Genomic DNA, 22,722 nt, shown 5'->3' with positions numbered 1-22,722 from the left:
AAAGGAAAACATGTATCTTAATGTCATTAGTTGCACATGATTTGAGTTTATTTTAATACATCAACTCAGAATTTCACGATGCTTTGCTTATAGGCTTGAGGTATTAATATGTAATCTTCCCTTGAAGAAAACAAAATGCAAAAGGATTCCAAGTGACCAGCTCCAGGATAACCTAGAAGAGCAAATTTATAAAGCAACTTGCTTCATGTAAGAATGCATGCAAAATATGACTATTTATTGCCTAGCATATAAACATCATGCCAATAATATTATTTCATGTAAAGCTTTAGGTGATATAATTGGTAATATATGGACTTTATAGAAAATATTTTTTAAAATAAAGTAAAATTTCATTTATTAAATAATTGGCTAAAAAAAGATTTTCTCATACCTCCTAAGGCTTTCCTCCGGCTCTGAAAGGCTGGACATACAAAGGTATTTTTCTTCTGTTCTGAAGTGGCAGGATCAAAAGTCTGCCCATCCTTAATGGCACTCATTGTCTGCACTACTTGTTCGGTCTGAAAGATCCCAGTGTGACTAATTAGTGACAGGATTAGTCCCCTGAACAGTCATCTGTTTTCGGGTTGATATCTATAAACATCAACATAATACAAAGAAAACTGATTTTAAAAACTGATAAGATGGATAATTTCAAGTTCCTCTTTGCACAAAAGCTCTTTGGAAATGCCTACATTTATGATACTACATGGGCTTCCCAGGTGGCTCAGTGGTAAAGAACACGGCCTGCCAATACAGGAGACACAGATTCGATCCTTGGGTCAGGAAGATCCCCTGGAGAAGGGAATGGCAACCCACTCCAGTATTCTTGCCTGGAGAATTCCATGGACAGAGGAGCCTGGACAGAGCCCTGGGGTTGCAGAGTCAGACACGACTAAGTGAACATGCGTGCATAATACTACATGTGCTCTAACACACACATATCTGGGGTAACCACAGAAATAAGTTGAAATAATAAAACTGAACAACTATTTAAGCATATGATAAATTTTTCTTGAAATAAGAAAGAAAATAAAATTTTATAAGAAAAAGACACTTTGTCTGCAGGTAGAAGTGTTAATAAGACATATTCTACTCAAGTTACTGGAATTCAAAGTTAAGAAGAGAATCCTCTAGATAGCCAGGCAAACTTATCAGGTGACCCACACTGGGGGTAATAGCAAGGTAGCATCAGACTTCTCCACAGCAACGTTCATTACTAGAAGGGAACATATCACAAAATGTTCAGCTTCACTAGTAATCAAAGAAATGTAATACAAAATAAGGAAATAAAATTTCACTCAGATTTACAGGTTTAAAAAAAATAATATCCAGTTTTTGTAAGGTTTGTGGGGAGGGGACTCTGAACACCGTAGGACTGTAAACTGTCACAACCCTTCTAGAAGGCAAAATGGCAGTATATTTTTTAAGCGATAAAAATATTTATCTTTTGTCCAGTTACTTCCATGTGTAAGAATTTATTTAAAAAAAATCACTGATAAAACCAACAATCATTTAAATATAAGAATCTGGAGAGATACTATATAGCACAGTAAAATGAAAACTAAATATCACAGCATTTGCAATGAACAGGAAACAAGATTAGCCTCCAGGGAAACTTTTTTCAGAAGACAGAAGGGGAGAGAAACTAGTTTAGTAAATATCTATAATATCAGGCTCTGGGATAGGCAGGCATTCACTACCTCCAGTTCATGGACATGGAAAATGAAAACACAGAGAAATTAAATAATTTGTTCAAGGACATTCAACTCTTCTGAGAAGAACTGGAATTCAAGCTGTTATCTGTGACTTGAAAGCATAAATTCTTTTTATGACATGCAAAAGATTCTACTGTGAGTATATACCAAGTACAGGTAATACAGAGATGAGTGCAGAGAAATAAAGTTTGCATTAAATAACATTTTTACATCTCATAAAGGAACTTCAACATTTATAATATAAATTTATAAGAGGTTCAAATTACTTTTGAAAAAGTACAGTCAAGTCCCCTTACTCACTCTAGTTAAGTTCGAGAGAGTCTCACAAACAAGGGATTAGAGAATACCAAACCACGGCTTCTAGCTGCAGGTATCTCTCACAACAGCTGCATCAGTCAATACATAACCTTGTGATATGTGTGTTTCTGTTTAAAAACACTTCATTTAGTAGACTGCTGGTTAATACTGAATTTGTGGTCAGTAGCACTAATAACATGCCTGAACAAAGTTGTTTAACACACATTTTCTCTGTCAGGCACAGTGCAACCTTCTTGCTCCAAGAAACAGTAGACAGGACTCTACTTGGAGACCACTTTAAATGACAAAATCACCAACAAAGCACATGAAAATGCAGAAAACACGGCACTAAATAGACTCAGATAAGATTAACGGTATGACCACTGCACCAGAAGGCCGTGTTGCAGTGTTTAGTCTTAGCTGGGAATGTGTATGCCAGGGAATTCAATTTTTTTCTTTTTTTTTTTGCCACTGTGTGTGTCTACAGAGGACCACAAAAGCATGAGTATTGATTTTAAAGAGACAAATTCATTTTACTGAATAGATGAATCTGCAAAAACAGAATCTGAAAATAATGAAGATTGACCATATTAATTTATACCTCAAAGGTTATACAAAAATATACCTGCTTTTAATGAAAATGTTAGATAATGGGGAAAAAAATGAAGGTTTTGAAAAATGCTTACAAGTAGGCAATGTATTTACTGACTGCCCGCTTGTGCCCCCTAGTGGATAAAAGGTAACAAGTACTAGAATATACTTAAAGCTTGAAATGACAAAGTCTGTAACTTTATATTAAGTGCTACGAGAAAGCCAGATGCTTCCAGAAAGCCAGAGGCAGGGAGGGAGGGGGGAGAGAAAGAGAAACAAAATGACTCACATCAACCTTGGCAGTGTGCAATTCTCCTTTTTGGTCCAGAAATGTTTTGGTAATACAGCATATCTAATTCCATTTGCTTTCCTGAAGCCTAGTGGCAAACGATAAGAGTTATCCAATTTCAGTGTAGTAAAAGCAGATTTATCATGTTTCCTGAAGAGCCACAGAAATCCAAAATACAAAACACTGGGCAAATTATTAAAAAGCAATTCACAAAAAAATAACTTATTTTGGATAATTTGATATAAACAGATATTCCTATAAAAGATTCCTCTAATTTGACAAATCAACTCTCAGTTACTGTACATAATACCATGGCCTCTGGAAACTGTCAAGCTTGCAAGATGTAATGCCTAGCCACTTACCAAGGTTTAGCCTTGTCATTCTAATACATTATTAATTATATTTCATTATTTTAATAAATAAATGTTATTTAAATAAAAAATTTTATTTATTTTTATTATAGTATCTTAATTATAATATTAGAAATATATAATAGATGGTATATACATTTTATAAAGTTTAGAATATAGAGAATGTGTATTTAAGGGAAACACTTTTAGGAAAAGGATTAAAAGAGTAAGTGACAACCTGTTTAGTAGTCTCTCCCTCATGATCATGGCTTTGTGTGAACTCACTGAAAATTCAAAGATATTCCTTCATAGTGTCATCAGAATCAGAGGGAGTGTCATCTCCAGTATATTCCTTATCTAAACCAAATTCAACTAACCTGCCGTCTTCAAAAATAGTCAAGTCTTGACTATCATCTGGTGCTGTCAGAACTCTTTCAAGTGATCATCTAAATAAGAGAACTGGAGTTGGCTTGGTGAAGACAGCGTTCGGTGTCTTCTTGTTGAGTATCATCAGTTGTCTTTACATGTCCTGCCCTCTTTGTTTACTTTTCACTATGACTTCCTGTCTGGATTTCTTTGTCCCTGGGAGGGGCATAAGACATATTTTCTCCTGAAATGCAGACATGCATCTTCTCGCCACCAAAACTTCCCATCTTAGAAATGTGGTTCTGAACACCACACATGTTTATCTTAGTTTTAATATCTCGTGAGGTTTTCATGAGTGATCTTGGTGGTTCTGGCTTCTTACTGTCATCTTCTCTGTGTGTGGTTAGTTGGGTTTCACCTATTTTTTCCTCTTCTATGCCACTGATCTGAAGATTTCTTTCCTCCAGTGGCACTAGCTGTACCCTCTCCTCCATATTCTGATATTTAAAGCCTCTGAAATTAATGTAGTTTTACTGTTGAGCTTTAAAGCATTTAGATTTCCTAGAAACAGGAATGATTGGAGGTACATCCATTACAAGGTCATCTTCATCAGAATCTTGAAGATTTATTTTAATTCTTATGGGCAAAACATAAGGTCTTTGACTCTCCAGGGACTTGCGGCAATTTTTATCCACAGATTTTTTCCAGAAGGGCTGACTGTCAGTCTCACCCTGCCTTCCTTTAGATGCTCCAAGCAGTGCTACCGAGTAATTGAGCAAGGGATCATATTCAAGGTCAGTTGCTGGACATGTGTGGTCCATCAGGCTGACTCGCTTTGATTTTTGATGGTTCCTTCCACTTGTGGGAGGAGGCTGTTTTCAGGAAAACCTTGTTTCACATTTGTCACTCAAGGAGGCCATGGGGCTTTGCAATAGCTCTTCAAGCGCTGAAGTAAACCTGGGGAGCATCTTCTGCTTTTCTTCAACTTCAGTCTTGACTGAGTTGATTTCTTTGTTGATTCTTTCCAATTGTTCCATAGTCATGCCTAGAGTTGTTAATGGGAGATAAGTTTATCTTTAAACATCACTCAAGATGAAGTGCAGACCCCAAAATATCCTGGACAAACAGCTTTCCTATCACAGGGACAGTAACTTTCCCAAACCCAGCCTTAAACACAGGAACTGTTGACGAACAGGTCAGTTCTTGGAATAAGGACAACAAATATCACCGATTAAGCCTTTCAAATGTCTAGCTCATTCCTATGACTGATTAAAATATTCACGTCTTATTACCAGCATAGCTACATATCTGTGTGACAGATGTCATGCCTATACATATTAAACTGTGTCAAATGTGACATGATTTGGATATACACTATTCACCTCATTATTTACCAGGCAGTGACAATTTGGCAACGTTCAAAGAGCTGAATGCTGCTTACACGGAACTGTACAGTCTCACCAATACATCTCCACCATCGTAAGAAAAAGTTTTTTTTTAAAGCATGAGTCTTTTAATTCGGTGGTTCTCAACATTCTCACTAAGGTCCTAAGGTCCCTTCTGTCCTACAGAATGCATCAAACACAAAATGAAGCAAAACACACCGTTCCACAACCAACCATTAAAAAAATCTTAAAAAAAAAAAATTAACAAATAAAACTAGAAAGCAGCTGGATCCACACTCCTGAGGAAACCCAGAACAGTGCCAAGAGATAAGGCTGCCAGCCATGGCCCTTCACAATACCTGGCAGGTCCTTCCTGACTTTTTAAATAAGGAAATTACCATCTCTTCCCTCTTTCCAAGATACACTTCCCAATGTCAATTACGGCATAATTTACACACTTCTCCCTTCTTGAAAACAAGAGATTTCAGATATGAGATATCGTCCAAATTATACTTTTTAAACCTCTTAATTTATTTTAGATAACTTACACCTTTTGATAACACACACGTGCTTCCTCTTTACACAATGAGCTTTCCTTTAGCTCACGAGCCTTTCACTTTACCATTCTCTATTAAGAAATTAACTCTATTGAAAGGCAAAGCAAAGCGTGTGACAAAGGTGTGGGGCATTTTGATGGAGAAGGAAAAAGGCGAAGAGCAGGCATAAGCATGAGAATCAACCTACGATTCAAATGTAACTGGTTCTAATTTTTCTTGAAAGAAACTTGTAAGGGGAAGTAAACTCTGGGTAACCAGCCAGAACTGCATTTTGGCATAAGCTGGGTTTTATTTGGTTGCCATGATTCAGGAAAGGACGTTTAAGCAGTGCGTTGGGGTGCTATGGGGGCTGGGTGGGCGCGGGGAGAGAATATTATTTCCCTCCATGTCAGAATTTAAAATTATTCTGCTCCACCAGAAGCTAGACTTGGAGGGCAAATTTTGAAGTCAGAGGCAGACTTACAACCTTTGCTCAGGCTAGAGGCGATTGGGAAGAGCTGCTTCTGATTTGTAACTACCCCTTGCCACAAGCCGGGTTCCACCCCACCCACCACCTTTTACCAGAGCTCAGGAAACTCCTTAGATAAGTCCACACTGGGGACGGGTGGCAGAGAGCGAGGATAAACCCACACAACACGGCGCACGTGCACCTTGCAACCAGCAAACCAGGATCCCGCGTACGCGGAGCAGGAAACTAACTGCACGCCTGCCCACGCGCTCCTCGCCCCGCCTCCCAGCCACGTGACCTTGGCCCCGCCCCTTGGCCGGAGCAGTGGGCGGGGCCACCTCGCAGGGCTGAGCGCTCCAGGTGAGCGCTCGGGTAGGCGGGCAGAGTTTCTCTCCGGATGGCCAGCCCAGTCTACCGTCTTCCCAAATGTCCCTGGATGTCCCCACCTCCCGGTTTCAGGAACTGTGGGGCCACCCAAAAGGCTCTCAGGAAAACACCCTCAAACAGCATCTCCACGGCACTCTCACTACTCGGTATGTCTCGATCTCCAACATACTTTAAGTGGGAGGGACAAGTAAGAGGGATTGAGGACTAGTTCTTAATTCTCCTGATCCTAGAGTGCGATGCTGGGAAATTTTACTCATGGAGATTCTAACTACTTGGTTCCTCGTCCCAAGGCAAAGTCCTTGTTTCCCAGAACAGCCGCTCTATAGGAATTGCCCTTAAGTAGCTATGTGGTGGTAAACAGCCCTTTTGGAGAGCTGGGGAAGGGGCAGGTTAAGAGCATCAGAGAAGGGAAACCCAGGGCTGTTTCTGAATAGGGGGAGAAACAAGTTTTAAAGGAACTGGTATTACTATGTCCTGTAAGAGGAAACAAACAGATCAGAGGTCTAGACAACCTGTATAGGAATTCCAGGTTTAATAGTGGCTTGGAGGGTCAGCAGGGGGCAAATGAGAAGACATGCCCCCTCCCAACACACATACACATCAGTCTGGGCTATAGGACTCTCTCCTCACATCTAGACTGGGGGAGAGGGGAGAAGAAAGTGAATCAGTAAGGACTAACAGACATTCTTCAGGCCCACTGCCCCAGTACCTTGACTGCATTTTAAAATGATACCTACAAAGGTATCCACAAGTTATGTCAACGGAGGATGAGAAACCAATTTTGTTTTTTTGTTTTTTTTGGGGGGTGGGTGCATTTTAGCCATGAAAAGTGAAATTCACTCAGTCGTGTTAGACTCTTTGCAACTCCATGGACTGTAACACACCAGACTCCTGTATCCATGGAATTTCCCAGGCAACAATACTGGAGTGGGTTGCGATTCCCTTCTCCCAGGGATCTTCCCCGACCCAGGGATGGAATCCAGGTCTCCTGCATCACAGGCATATTCTTTACCATAGTAAATTTATCATACTATGTTAGGCATAGTAATGCTATATTGATTCACTTTCTCAAGCTGCAGTACTTTAGTACTGAAGACAAAAGTAACCCTTACACCTATTTCCAATCAAGAAAACTCCCGGGCTCTTCCAAGGGTTGGTGGAGGGAGAAGGTGGGAACGGTTGGTAGCCAACCCTTCCCCAAACCCACCTGACCTTCTTCCCACGAGCCCTTTCTCACCCATGAATTCAGCATGGCTCCCGTGCATCCCGAGCACCTCCAAGCTGCTGCAGCTACCTGCCTCACTCAATTCCCACCGCATTTCCTGGTGCTTGAACCGGCAGTACAAACCCTGGCACCGACCCCCGGGGCTGGCAAAAGTAACCCCGGAGCGTAGCATGGGCTCCTGCTCGAGGTTCACCTCACCTGGCTTCGAAAACCCGCCTGCACTGCTGCGGTGACAGGACCGGGATAAGGCGAACACCCGACCTGCTACGTCTCCTGCCAGAGTACAGCCTTATATAGTCTGTGGCTACTTGGAGGCGGTGCTTCATAGCTTTTCCAGCCAATGGGCAGGCTGGAGCTGACGTCAGGGGAGGAAATGGGGGAGAGAAGGATGATTCTGAGAATGGATGGTAGGGTAGTGGCAGGTGAGTGTAGTTTGTGTGTGTGTCTTCTATAGGGAAGGAGGTTCATGGACGCCTAACCTACATTTAGGGAAAACAATCTCCCAAGAGCTAAAAGGACATTTGGGTTAAGGAATCTCCTGCCTTGTGGATGCCTACCTTGCTTCTAAACACCCTTTGACTTTTACTACAAGTCTTACTGTTAACCTTCATAGATCAGGGAGAGAACCTCAGTGTCAAAGCACATCTAAACTTTGCCTCTTTCTAACAGGTGGTCTTAGGCAAGGTATCCAACTTACCCAAGTTCTCCTTTCTTGGTCAGTCAAATAAACTTGTCTTGCATAGGGTGGTAGAATTCTATGTGATATAATGTATCAAAGTGCATAGCATAAAGTAGGTGAGAATTTAGGAGGACAAGGACACCGCTCCAGTTCTTTTCCTCCCCATCATCCACACATATCCACAAAGGATCTGATAACATGTCTCTAAAATCCTTCCAGTTGAAACACTACTAAAAGGGAAACAGTATCCCTATTCGATTGGTCTTCTCTGCAAACTGAAATACTCCTAGGATAGATAGTTTCATAAGTCACTGATAACATAAATTAGTCTTTGAAATGCTTTCCCCGCCCCCAATACCACATACCAAGCATGGATGCTTGGTGGGGAGAGAGAAGGAAGGGGCCTTAGCCCTAAAATATTCAGGACCCATAAATCCCCCTCTAGGAAAATTAGATGCTGGAATCCCTCCTTCCCTTCTCTTCTTCTGGAAAACAATGATATCTCAAATGGTTATGGATACTTTAAAAATGGAAAAAATATTTCCCCCTAAATCTTACTGTCCCATGAGAGCACCCTGATGACTTTGAAACAATTGAAGAATGCCAGGAGTCTCTAATACTAGTTTTGTCTCTTGATACGGCACACCTGTTTTGCCAGTAAGCACCAATGGGTGTGTTCTTTTTGCTTTGGTGGTGGGGAGGGGCATAGAAGTGGTTGCCTCAAAATTCCCTAAAATGCCGAAAGGTAAGTAAAAAAATGAAATACTCATATTTTAAAAAGAGCCAGCCTAGAATGAATACTTTGCATAAGTCACTTTCCAGGATCATTTTTTACTTGATGAACTTTTTCACACCTTATTTCCTTATGTTTTTTTCCATTAAATAGTTTTTATAGCTGAGAGAATTTTATTGCATATGCCCTCCTTTGAAGACACCGGAAAATTTGGTCTCAGCAGAGTTTCCAAATTATAACATGAACATCACAAAGATATTTTTTATGACAAAAATATGACAGTTGTCTAATCATCTGTGGGTTCCTCGCTGGGCTCCTCACTCTGAATCATGTCTGACTCCTCATTCTCCTCTGAGGCCGTGGAAGTCATGTCTGTCATCCTAGATTTTGACCTTGTGTCTGATTTCTTTAATTCTGAAGAAGTGGTGCCCCAAAACGTGCTGCTCTCAGCACTCTTAGAAAACGATGTGTCTGATACGCCTTCTGATGGATGAAAGTAAGATAGGGTGGCCAGTTCTGGGTTGACGGAGTATTCACCAGTCTGACATGCTTGTTTATATCTGAAAACAGAAGCATACATCAAGAACTGTTTTTGTGTTTGCAGCTTGACTTAGAAAAGCATCTTAAAATAATATATGAATTCTGTCCAATATATTGTCTGTTTATTATTACACTAGATAAATGAATGAAAAATGTTAGACCCTACACAGATGTGCTATTTAGAACAGAGTTCATAACCCCTTTTGTTTCAAGGCTATTGAAAAAGAATGCATTAGCTTCTCTATCACCTTCCCAGTTGACTAGGGTTGTTTCTATCTCTAGATGATTATATAAAATATTGAGGACAAGTTCAAGTGGGATACTCCCTGAGAGACAGCTCCATGGTTCGTTCCAAATAGAGGCAAGGGAGCCAAACTGAATACCTTATAAACTTGGGAGTCATGTTTGCCCAGCCCTCTACTGAGGAAAGCAGAGTGGGAGTTTCCTTTTGTGTTTTAAAGGCTCCAGAGGTCTGTATTAGACTTACTTCATCATCTTCATTTTGTATAGCATGGCACTACAGATCGCCAAGAGGACCACAAAGAGGAAGAGGGTCATCAGTGAGATGCCCAGCATTAGTTTTAACTTGGCTTCCTGTATTCTTGCCGTGTTGTCTTCCCCTGTGGCGTTCACATCGGAGTCTGAGAGGAAAGAAAGAAAACGCAGTGGGAAAGAGTGACTGTGTTCAGCAAGCTTTTCTGGAGGAATAAGGATCACAATGCAACTGAAGAGATCACTGCATACTTCCCTCTACCTTCCTGCGATGCAAAGGACAAGGCTATCGGCGCTTCCTATGGACAAAGACTTTCAACTTTTTTTTTTTTACCTTTCCCCTTCACAGAAATCTTGGAGGAGCTGACCCTCACTCCATTTTCCAGGATCACAGAAGTTTATGGGTTTGCCCTCGGCACACAGCTAGTAAGTGGCAAAATCTGGTATCAAATCCAGGTGACCAGATGTTAAAACATGTATCAGCCTTCCTCCTTATATAATTAAAAACCAATCCAAGACTTGGAAGAGATTACTATTAAAAACGTGATGAAATTACACACATGGGATCAGTCCTTCAGGAGAGAAATATGCATTTCTCCTGTTGGCAGGAGTTGATTTTTCTTTTAAGTTAAAAGGATGGTGTATTACAGTGCTTCCTCCACAAGGCTTAAGAACTGAATTTGTCTTTTTATTACTGTGATCAAATCTAGTGTATTTGATGTGAAAGAAATGGAAACTTAACTAACTTTCTAAAATATATAATTAAAATCACATCTGGATCCAGAAACATCAAGTGTCTTTTTACTAAAGAATAAATATATATATTTACTGCCAAATTTTATATCTTCCTGAATATATGTCTGACTTAATAGGCATGTAATGGTGACTTTAAATGATCATGTTGCTATTTGTCCCCTCTCCCCCAACATCTTTTCACCCAAAAGTTCCAATGATTTTTCATGACTTTTTTCAGGTAATGACGTTTTGGTAATAAGCAATGACAAATTCCTATATGTGTACTCTCTTATATTAAAAAAATTAAAATTGTCCATGTGCAATCCTAGGCCAAGGGGAGAGAAATGTATATAGTTGTATATATAGAAATGTATATAGTTGTGTATAGTTGTGATACCTTTACTTTGAGGCAGATTATTTTGGAAATGAATTATATCAAAATGGGCTGTGCTCCTGAATTAAAAGGGTTTTTGTAAAGAGGTGTGCTTATAGTACATTTGTTTATCAAGATGATGGTCAAAACTAAAGAAGGGTTTGAAATTCCTAACCATTGGAAATTATAGAAAAGCTAATTACAAGTTGGGACAGTTTTTTTTTCCCCCTCTAAGCCACAGTTTCCTCATCTGTAAAATGGAGATAATACCAGCTTTCATGGAATTGCTCTGAGGATTGACATAATAACATATGTAAAGTGTAGTACGTGCTCAATACGCAATAGAAAATCGATCATGCTCACTTTCATTACTTGAAAAGACAAAATATTTCTAGAACATTGTCATTACTGGTTATCACTTTTCTAAATAAAGAAGACTGATGCCATTTTCTTGATTCACTGAAAAGCAAGTGGCATTAAGTGTCAAATAACCCAGCACAGAATTAAGGTGGTAGGCCCTACGTGTATCAACAGATGCTATTTCTTTTTCAATGTATTTACATAGGACAGAGGTTTGGGGAAAATTAATATGATGCTTGTTATGAAATTTTCCATCAAAGTCAGGAGTTCTTTTATTCATATAAATAAAATCAATCCATTAATGAAAACTACATTCGGAAGCAGGAATTCTCTCATTTGTTGGTGGTGGGAATACAGAATGGTACAGCTACTTTGGAAGACCATTTGGTAGTTTCTTACAAATCTGCATATAGTCTTACCCCATGATTCAGCAATCACAATCCTTGGTATTTACCCGAATGAGTTGAAAACTTATGACCACACAAAAACCTACACATGAATGTTTATAGCAGCTTTATTCATTATTGCCAAAAGTTGGAAACAGTCAGGATGTCCTGCAATAGGTGAATGGATAAACATACCAGTACATCCATATACTGGAATATTATTCAGTGATGAAAAGTAGTAAACTATCTAGTCACAAAAAGACACGGAAGAAACCTAAATGCAGAGTACTAAGCCAAAGAAGCCACTCTGAAAAGAATACATGTATGTTTCCAACTATCTGACCTTCTGGAAAAGGCCAAACCGTAGAGACAACAGAAAGATCAGGGTTGGGGAAGGGGAAGATGGCTAAGTAGATCATAGGAAATTTAGGGCGATGGAGCTACTCTGTATGGTTGTAATGGTGGACACAAGATATTTGTCAAAACCTGTAGAATTGTACAATTGAAGGAATGAACTCTAATGTAAACTGTGAAGTTTAGTTAATAACAATGTATTGATATTGGCTCATCAGTTATAAAAAAAAATGCACCACACCAATGGAAGATGTTAAGAACAAGGAAAACTAAGTGGGTAGAATATATGAGAACTCTTTACTTTCTACTCAATTTTTCTGTAACCTAAAACTGCTCTAAAAAAAGTCTGTCAATTAAAAAAAACTGCATCCTATGTATTGTTCATTTGCCTACAATTCCATGTAGTTTACTGTTTATATTTACTTCCAGGACTACAAGTTACCCAACAGGAAGATGGAAGTATCTGCAATTTGGTCATTGAGAACACTGTTTAGAAACCATAACTTTCCTAAAACTGTAAATGTCCTCTCTAGTATAACGTCAGTCACCATACTACTCTCTTAAATATACCACACCTTACTGAGGAAAACAGTACCACCAGGTAGACACTAAAATGTGTGCAAGTATTTATGTATTCATTTAATTGAAGTATTTTGCTCTTACTTGGAATTGGGTGAAAAAATTGATCTCGTTGGTTGTCCTCACTGGTGGTTGCATTTATAGCTGTTAAAACAATAAATTGGTGTTATGGTAAACAAAATTCACTTACTAAAATTACTGTGTGTGTAGATGTGTATGTATACTATATACAGTTCATTCTCATCATGGTAGTCATGGTAGTTAAGTCATGTAAGCACTGAATTAAGTGAATACTGAACCATCATCATTCCTAAGCAAAATACAGGGTTAGGTTCTTATGAGCCTCTGGTCATATAACCTTGTTTTTGACCCAGTAACCTTGTTTTATGTATGTTTCTGTTTAGAGACACTTTATTTAGTATATATGGCTGATTGATTATACTTCCCTGGTGGCTCAGGAGGTAAAGAATCCACCTGCAATGAGGGAGACCCAGATTCCATCCCTGGGGTGGGAAGATCTTCTGGAGAAGGGAATGGAAACCCACTCCAGTATTCTTTCCTGGGAAATCCCATGGACACAGGAGCCTGGTGGGTTACAGTCTGATCCATTAACACTGAGCTCACAATCAATAGCATTATAACTCACACCTGTATGAAGCTTATATAACACACACATTTTTGTTCCTTAGGTACATAACAGCCTTCTCGTGTTTAGGAACCAAACAGCATTGTAATACTATACTTGGAGGGCATCTGAAATAGCAAAATTGCCAGCAGAAAGCACAAAAATGCAAAACACCTTACACTAAACAGACCACAAGAAAAGATATTTTTGTTTATAGCATGAGAGCTAAAAAAAGAAGGCCTTTGTTATACTTCAGCTGGGAACAAGAGCTTTAGGCAATTAAATTTTTTTTTGCTACTCTGTGTGTGTCCATCAATGACTGTGAAAGATCTGCAAGTATTGATTTGAAGAGTTCCAAAGAAATTTTAAATGTAGGTAAATTTACAAATACAGAATCTGCAAGTGAGGATCCATCAAATATGGCATATAATTCACATAATGCATGCACATATGTATGTGATTCATGAATTATGCATGTATGCATTTATTGATAATATACATGTTATGTGTATACATGCATACATACAAGTGCTATGTGTGTGATCTATATATGAATGCATGTACATTTATGATTTACATGTTACTTTTGTGCATGCATATATTTTGATATATACTTTGCATTCATTCATGCATCCCCATGTGCTTATACACATGTTCCAAATACAAAGAGGGATACTATTGAGCAAGAGCCTTATTTAAAATTTTTAATCATAATAAAGAAATTAAATGGCTAGATTGTAACATTTGTAGGAGAATGAAACTTTTGGTGAGAGGATCAGAAAATGTGTGACACTTGATCAACTTTCTGGGTCTTTGTTGCATTTGCTATTACACGTGATGATGGCAGCAAAATGTTGACTTATTAATTCTTAGTATTAGAAAAATTTACACTGATCTTGGCTTTCTTACAGAAGACTTTAGAAAACCAAAACATTTTCCCAGCTACCTAACTACTATGAGTTTACCTTTAGCTAACATTGTCCAAAATGCAGGCTCATTTGGACTCTGGGTTCCTTCTGTTCAAAAAACAAAATAGAACAGGATAACAAAATAAGGTAATTTGATGTTAGTAAAATTTTGACAGACTGTTCATTTTTTTATGTTAGTCTAGTCATGTAACAGTTACACCTTGAGTTCCTGTCATTGCCAGACCCTGTGGGTGGCATTAAAGTTACAGAAATGAACAAGATACAGGTCTTATGTTTAAGGAGCACACTCTTACTTTGAGAGGCAGACAGACAAGAATCACTGTTCATCACATTGCAGGAGGACGATGGCTTTCATAGCAACGCACAGGTGGTATGCACAGAAGGATCTAAATCACTTTCAAAAGCCGGAAACACTTCGCAAGGGACACCAAGCTCTGATAAAGGCTCCGAGGACTAGGAATTGTTTGCCAGATAAACTATGTGAGAGAGAGGTCCTTCCACTGTGAGCAAACGCAGGTGTTATGAGCAGGTTCAGGTAGTCTGGTGTGGAGAATATGGGTGGCGAATGTGACCAGAAACGAGACTGGCAAGTTCTTCAATGGTCAGATCACTTCAGACTTGAATGCCTGGTTAAGAATTTAGAATATGACCCCAAACCTAGCAGTAAGTTACTGATGGTGTTTAAGAAGGGGCACACCAGGATGATAAAATAAATTTCTACTTTAAAATATTACTCTAATATGGTTATTCAAGAAAGTGAATAACCATATTAAAGGAATCATGAGAAATAGACTTGGATTGTATGAACTGGAGAATATAACGACATGTAACGTCGTGTAACAACATGTCATGTAACGACAGTTCACTGTCTTCAATTAGACCACTCCTCTTTCAAGACCTTAGAGAAAAGCCATCCTGAGTTGTTATGATTTCACAAGTATGTTATAAGAAACAATACTGTCAGTAAAGTAAAATGATAATTTTGATTTTGTAAACTCTCGCACTGAACTCTCCACTAATATTCTTAGGAAATGCTAAAAATCAACTCTAAGCAGAGTTTATTTATCAAGCATGTGATTGTTAAAATTATTACTATAATTTAAAAATTATATTAAAATGTATTAAATATATTTATATAAATGTATATCTATACGCACATGATATTTTATTTAAATATATTTAATATAAATATAACTAATACATTTTACTACAACCAGGTTGTATTTTGAAAAGAGTTCATTTCCTGTCTTTGTCAGGTAAATCTGAAAATTGATCCCCAGATTTTTACCATTTAAAAGATTTTAGAGTGATTTTAAATTGTAGTAGTATGAATTCTTTAAGTATGTTATCACTTTATGAAATACTCAGCGTAATGAAAGTTAAATTTTTAAGTCATATAATGACATGCTCCAGGTCTGACTACAATGCTGTAAGTTTAATACTGTGAGTAGTTTTTCCAAAAGGTTCTTTACTTTCTTCATGGCTGACTACTTCAGGAGGTGGCACCGTAGTTGTTTCATTGAAGAGTTTATCTAGGAAAAGGCATAATGGATTATCAGCATATAAAAATACTGACTCAACATTTGTAATTAGGTATTTTTTAAGCTAAAAAATAGAACAAAGAAAAGGAGGGAAAAAAACAACAGTGACAACAACAACAAAATCAAAGAGAAAGATGTTGACATTTTCCTGAGATACCTTAAAGGAGGGAAAAGCAGCAGCCATTGAAGAATGACGTTTGTCTAATAAGAGGCTGCCTGAGGTGGGATTAATATGCCTATAATTTGTGAGAAAGGAAAGACTGGGAGCGTGGGGCTACAGGCTTCATCTGGCACTCAGGAAGCTCTGCTGGGTGAGGTACACTGACTTCATGTGGTTTCCTGCACAGGCTTTGAAGAAATACTATCAACCTAGGACAACTTGGCTGCTGGTTCAGTGTGATGACATGAAAGAGGGAGGTAACAGCAGTGGCCTGGTAAGCTGGAAACATATGCATGTTAACCACTCAAATCAGTTTGGGCAGTTAAAACTTGGGGTTACAGATCAAGGATTTCCAGGCCTGATTAAGGCTATATCTCAGTCTATAATGCGTCCATCTGGAGGTATGTAAGAGTCAATTTGGGAGAAGTTGTGACTGTAGGGCTTCCCCGGTAGCTCAGCTGGTAAAGAATCTGCCTGCAATGCAGGAGACTCCAGTTCGATTCCTGGGTCAGGAAGATGCCCTGGAGAAGGGAAAGGCTTCCCACTTCAGTATTCTGGCATGGAGAATTCCATGGACTGTATAGTCCATGGGGTCACAAAGAGTCAGACATGACTGAGCGGCTTTCACTTTTACTTTTCACTTTGTGACTGGAGGACCATTTTTTTCCCTATGAAGTTGGCAATTTCAGTTAACTTTGCTGCAGACAGGAATGGATGAAGTGCCATATGAATTACAGGCAATCCCACTCTAGCGAGATTTCTACTGAGCCTACAGACAACATTGTTATAGGCAACCTGTTGGAAAGAAAGGATGGAAAAAATTAATCCATTAGCAGAGTTGACATAGACCCAGGCAGGGCTGGAATGACTGGGATGTGATCCTTAAATTCTGCTTTGCAACCCCCACTTGATTTGGGAGAAACATGTCTGGATTGCCTCACTACTGCCTTGTCCTCATCATTTTAGGGACTAGAAGAATAATTAGTCAAAATTATTCTGGAGATTCCCATCTCCTTGGGGAGTGTGCTCCTCCAGAATGTCCCCACCACTAAACAAGTCTCTGTTAGAGTCCCATTGAAAATGGCAAAAATTTCTTATCCCAACCCAACTTTGACAATCCTCTGGGCACCTGAATTGTGGGAAGAGAAGTTAGGGTTTTGAAATCTCTTCCATGGGTTGTGTGGTCATCAATAATCCATCTCCTAAAGGGAATTTTAGGTACCTGGCCTGTTGAAGAAACAGTTCAAGACGTTGTCTAGTGCTATATGCAAACAAAATTCCCGTGAGAGATCTGTCTAAATTAATGTGTGCCCTCGAAATGTCCCTATGTCATATTTATGTTTCAAGTTTTGGAATTGCTCAAAATGTTCCATTATTGTCAAGAAGTTTTATTAATTATTAGGCATTGCTGAGTCTGGTTTTTCCTAATATTAAATATTGTCATAATTAGAAACATTCTCTCTTGCCCTATTTACTTTCATCCTCTTTCCCTTGTCTTCTTGGGTTTCATAGATATGAGCTGTTGACGCTTTAAGGTGAGGGATGTGGTATATAGACTTTAGAGAGTTTTAATGGCCTGCAAAGTGACATGCTGACAACATTTCCTCATTTCCTCTATCCATAGTTATACTTGGTAGAAAGATGCAAAAAAGAAATAATATTTGAAGCTGAAAGCATAAAGTAGAAAGAAGTAAAAATGCGGGTTTAAGAAAAAAACAATTTTCTGGAGTTCTAAATTTCGTTATTTTCTTTTTCTTTCCACACAAACCAAAAATATGAGACTAAGAAATGTAAAAACATTTCTGCTTTCTGAATTTACCAGTGCAATGGCTAGGGTGGAGTCTCCTTCTTTCACGAATTAAGGCTCACTGATGATATTAGCTCCACTAAGACCTTTTTCCTACCCAATAGTCTGCAGGGCTACTTTGAAGTCTTGCTTTAAGTGTTTTTCCTATTTGCAGTGCTGCCTTTCAGTACTTACAGTTTCTCAGAGAAAAATTCAGATCAGTTGTTGCTCTCACGGATATTTCAGACTGTGTACCATTTGGATTTTGTGTTGTGAAGACATCTGAAAACATAAGATCAAAACTTTTCAGCAGCTAGGTAAGTCACTTCTTGTTCCTTTCACATTTTTCCTCATCTGAATTTTTTCCTAAAACATATACAGTAATTTAAAAAAAAGAATAATAAAGTATTTGAGATATTCTTCAGCTATGAAATAACAAGTGGGGCAAGGGTCAAAAATAAAATTCATGGGGGAAAAAACCAAACTAGCATCCTTATGCTAAATGATTCTTTCTGAAAAGAAACTATTAAGGAAATTACAAAAAACATATACAAGTGCATGATGGGTGCTGAAGGAGGTTTGTAGTTGTGTAAGATGGCTGGATGGCATCACCGACTCAATGGGCATGAGTTTGAGTAAACTCCGGGAGTTTGTGATGGACAGGGAGGCCTGGCGTGCTGCGGTTCATGGGGTCGCAAAGAGTCTGTCACGACTGAGCAACTGAACTGAACTGAACTGAACTGAACTGAATATCATTACTGTTTGTATTAACATTGTTAAATTTTAGCCAAGTAAGAAGCATTCACTTGCCCTTGAACCTTCTGCTAGACTGTAATAGTTCAGCTTAAAAAGCACATATTTCAATAACAATCACGATCTCCCAAATGGATTCATATTTACATATGCACATAATGAATCCTGCTCTGAAAGAGTTGTCAGTGAGGCTGGTTGTAATTTAAAATTAATGGATGTATCTATCCAATTAGAGTCAAAGTAAAATGGATCAAGATGCCAGACTGAACATACATACACAGATCTCCTCTTTCCAAAATCTCATGAAATGACAGAAAATTTTACACACATGAATGTGTATGTGTGTTTAGTATATACATATATATTCATTTCCCCCAACACACAGACACACACACACACACAGTCACTAATTTTGAAAAATTTCTGAGGTAGATCAATGGAGAAATAGAAGAAAATCATAGGAGGTCAATATTTAAAAATGCTGTGAGTTATTAGAGTATAAAAACTAAAACATTGTGGACCTTTGCAGGGAATGACAGATCAAGGAAACAATGAAAAGGTATTAATAACAATTGACCCAATTTCAAATGGAATTTAGATTATATTAAATGTGAGTTTCATATCAGTAGGGAATTAGTGTTAGACAACTGGCAATCCTTTTCAAAAAATGTAGTTTTATGACTATTTTACACCACATACAAAAATAATTGAATTTAAGACCTAAGAGTTTTAATAAAAATATGAAGTTATTCAAAAAATTGGAAAATAATTTAATATATTGGATTGGATAAGGCCTACCTAAACAAGATACAATATGAAGAAGTTGTAAAGAAATTGATTAATCAAGAATTGATCTTATAAAATTTTAAATTTTCTCTGTGATTGGAATACTTAAACAGGTTTAAAGGTGAGTGACAGCCTGGGAGAAAATACTTGTTACTTTTACCATAGAGAAAAGATTGAATATACTAAATATAAAAAAGAGCCCCTACAAATAAATGAAAATACAATCTAATAGAAAAAATGGGCCAAGGATATGAACAGGAAAATCACAAAAGTAGAAATAAAAATGCCCAATAAATATAAAGAAACATTCTCAGCTTCACAAGTAATCAGAGTGCAAATTAAAACAGTAATGAAAATTCTCACTTATTCACAAAACATGATTAACATTATTCAGTATATGTGACATTGTGGAGCATTCTTGATAGATGTGTTTTAGAGTACAATTTGGTATTACTTATCAATATTCTAAAAGATTTATCCTTGATTCAGAAATTTCAGTACTTGGTATCTATCCAAAGAGAGAGACACTCAAGTATACATGAGAACAATGTATAAGAGAAAAAACTGCATATAATCTAATTCTTTAATAAGACAGTGGATTAATTATGGTAAATCATTTCATGGAATACTATATATCCATTAAAAATAATGGGGTATACATGAAAAAAACTCCAGAGTTCTTAAATGAGAAAAAGCATGTCATAATACAATTCTTTAGTCCCATTTATGTTATGAGTGTCTGTGTGTGTGTGTAAGAAAGATTTTTTAATCAAAGTAATCATCAGGCTCTTGGTTTATTTAATCTCTGGGAATTAAAAATAGAGAGACATCCTGAAAAGGAAACAACTGCATCATTTTGCAATCTATGCATAGTAGACACAGCCTGTGTTGGATAGATTAGACACCACTCCCGACACTGCTTCTTTGTAGCTATGAAACCTGGCGATTGACCTCTCTGAGCATCAGGGATTTTTTTCACCTACAAAAGAGGATAGTGATTCATCAAAGAAAGAATAGAAATACAACTTATATACTAATTATAGTTTTCAAAGTACTTGAATATATGTATATATCTTCATTGTATTTCTATTTTTTCTTTGGCTAATATTATTAAAAATTCCAGTATAGTTAGATTTAATCTTAATTATTTTTAATTTTTAACAGGAGTTTTTTTACGAACTTTTCACATTTTAAAATGGTGGACCTTATAAGGACATGGAAAGCTTGTATGAAGAAAGGTGAATAAGTTGCAGTTTAGCAGACCTTCCAAACATCTCAAAGTCATCTTGTTAAGGGTTGAAATTTGTTTGCCCCAAAAAGCTATGTTGAAGTCTTCACCTGCAGCACTGCAGAATGTGACCTAATTTGAAAATTTGAGTCATTGACAATTTAACTAGTTAAGATGAAGTCACATGGGAGTAGGTGAGCTCCTAAACAAAAACAGTGTCCTTATTGAGAAGAGGGAAACTTGGACATGGAGACACAGGAAGAACTTGTGCAGACAGAGGCAGAGACTGGAGTTCTGCTGCTCCAAGCCAAGGAGTTCCTGGGGCTACCGGAAGCTGGGAGGTGCAGGGGAAGATAGTCTTCTAGAGTCCGGGCCACGTCCGTGGCTTGTTAGGAACTGGGCGGCACAGCAGGACGTGAGTGGCAGGTGAGTGATCATCTGTATTTACAGCCGCTGCCCATGGCTCACATTACTGCCTGAGCTCTCTCCTATCGGATCAGAGGAGGCATAATAAACGTAATGTGCTTGAGTCATTCAGAAACCATCCCCCTCCACACCATCCATGGAAATATTGTCTACCATGAAACTGGTCCTTAGTGCCAAAAAGTTTCGGGACCACCGCCCTAGAGGCTTTGGAGAAAGTATGGTTTGACCAAAAATTTGATTTTGGATCTCTGGCTTCTGTGAGAACTGTGAGAGAATAAATTTCTTTTGCTTTGAGTCCCCTAGTTCATGGTACTTTATTTCAAGAAGCCCTAGGAAACTGACACACATCTCCAAATAAAGTTTGCTTATCTCACCACAGAATTAGTTCAATTGTTACTAATGTGAATAAATAACCACACTGCTATGATAAATCCTATATGAATTATAGACAGTTACCAAATCTTATTAAACTTCATATTTCATGGAAAAAGTTGAAGAAAATAAGAATGCCATTTCATACACCAAAATGTCTATAAGGTAAATTAAAATTTAAATAGGAGATAAAATGATTATAGAAATTTTAGAGCTTATAAATCAAATCGGTCTAATCATCTTTTGCATATGTATTGCCATGAACTTGGAAAACTTACACTCTTTTACATCTTTATAAGAATCACCAGTTTTCTCAGGAGTATGCTCTTTATTTTCTTCTTCCATTGTGTGGGGATTTTCAGCCACAGGCAGCTCAGGTATGGGCGTCATCTCATGCTCTGAAAAAAAGCATGACCAGAGATCAGAAATGTGTTGCTCTCTTTCACTACTTTTTTTAAACTGCATTTTCTTCACAAAGGATATGAGACAGAGATTTAAAATCTAAGTTATATTTCCAACAATGCACTTTATATCACCCTGAAGAAAATTGCCATGGGCTGTTGGAGAGGGTATGGAGAAAAGTGGACTCTCCTATACCATTGGTGGGGATGGAAATTGATACAGCCACCACGGAGGGCGGAATGGAAGTTCCTCAAAAAACTAAAAATAGAGTTGCCATATGATCCAGCAATCCCACTTCTGGGCATATACCAAGAGGAAACTTTTCATTCAAAAAATACATGGACTCTATGCTCATAGCGCACTACTTACAGTAGCCAAGACATGGAAACGACCTAAATGTGCTTTGAGAGATGAATAAAGAAGATATGGTGTGTGTATATATACACATACAATGAAATACTAACTAGCCGTAAAAAAGAAGGAAATAATGCCATTTGCAGCAACACGGATGAACCTAGAGATTGTAATAGTAAAGAATAAGACAAATACCGTATGATATCAATTGTATGTGGAATCTAAAATACGACACAAATGAACACGTCTATGAAACAGACGCAGAGAACAGATTTGTGGTTGCCAAGGGGCCGGGGTGGAGGGGGAAGGACTGGGAGTTTCAAATTAGCAGATGTGAACTATTATATACAGGAGGAATAAACAACAAGCTCCCTCTGTAGAGCACAGGGAACCATATTCAACATCCTATAATAAACCATCATGGAAAACAATATGAAAAAGAATATATTTGTATAACTGAGTCACTTTGCTGTGGAGCAGAAATGAACACAGCATTGTAAATCAATTATACTTCAATTA

General features: G+C 37.9%; 2 protein-coding genes and 1 long non-coding RNA gene across 3 annotated transcripts in view; all 3 read right to left on the bottom strand.

The window, feature by feature from the left end:
- Positions 1–6,228, bottom strand: part of LOC133048556 (uncharacterized) — a 39,017-nt gene extending 32,789 nt beyond the window's left edge. Inside the window, exons 1-4 of the long non-coding RNA XR_009691064.1 lie at positions 6,112–6,228; positions 3,620–4,653; positions 2,893–2,980; positions 392–591 (exon numbers count right to left, since the gene is read on the bottom strand). This is a non-coding gene — a long non-coding RNA (uncharacterized LOC133048556). The remainder of the gene's footprint in view (positions 1–391; positions 592–2,892; positions 2,981–3,619; positions 4,654–6,111) is intronic.
- Positions 6,229–9,149: 2,921 nt separating this feature from the next.
- Positions 9,150–21,838, bottom strand: EQTN (equatorin). Its single transcript, XM_061132097.1, has 7 exons — positions 21,726–21,838; positions 18,078–18,164; positions 15,868–15,927; positions 14,432–14,482; positions 12,926–12,985; positions 10,050–10,203; positions 9,150–9,582 (listed from the first exon to the last, which is right to left on the bottom strand). Exons 1-7 carry the CDS (start codon positions 21,835–21,837, stop codon positions 9,309–9,311), a joined length of 798 nt encoding a protein of 265 aa, XP_060988080.1. The 5' UTR covers position 21,838; the 3' UTR covers positions 9,150–9,308.
- Positions 21,737–22,722, bottom strand: part of MOB3B (MOB kinase activator 3B) — a 230,711-nt gene continuing 229,725 nt past the window's right edge. The window contains exon 4 of the mRNA XM_061132103.1: positions 21,737–21,845. Coding sequence (XP_060988086.1) covers positions 21,834–21,845 — 12 coding nt within the window. The 3' untranslated portion in view covers positions 21,737–21,833. The remainder of the gene's footprint in view (positions 21,846–22,722) is intronic.

Source organism: Dama dama, chromosome 29 (assembly GCF_033118175.1).
Source record: "Dama dama isolate Ldn47 chromosome 29, ASM3311817v1, whole genome shotgun sequence".
Lineage (NCBI taxonomy): Eukaryota > Metazoa > Chordata > Mammalia > Artiodactyla > Cervidae > Dama > Dama dama.
Note: the sequence above shows the minus strand (reverse complement) of the source record. Positions and strands in the feature narration are given on the sequence as shown.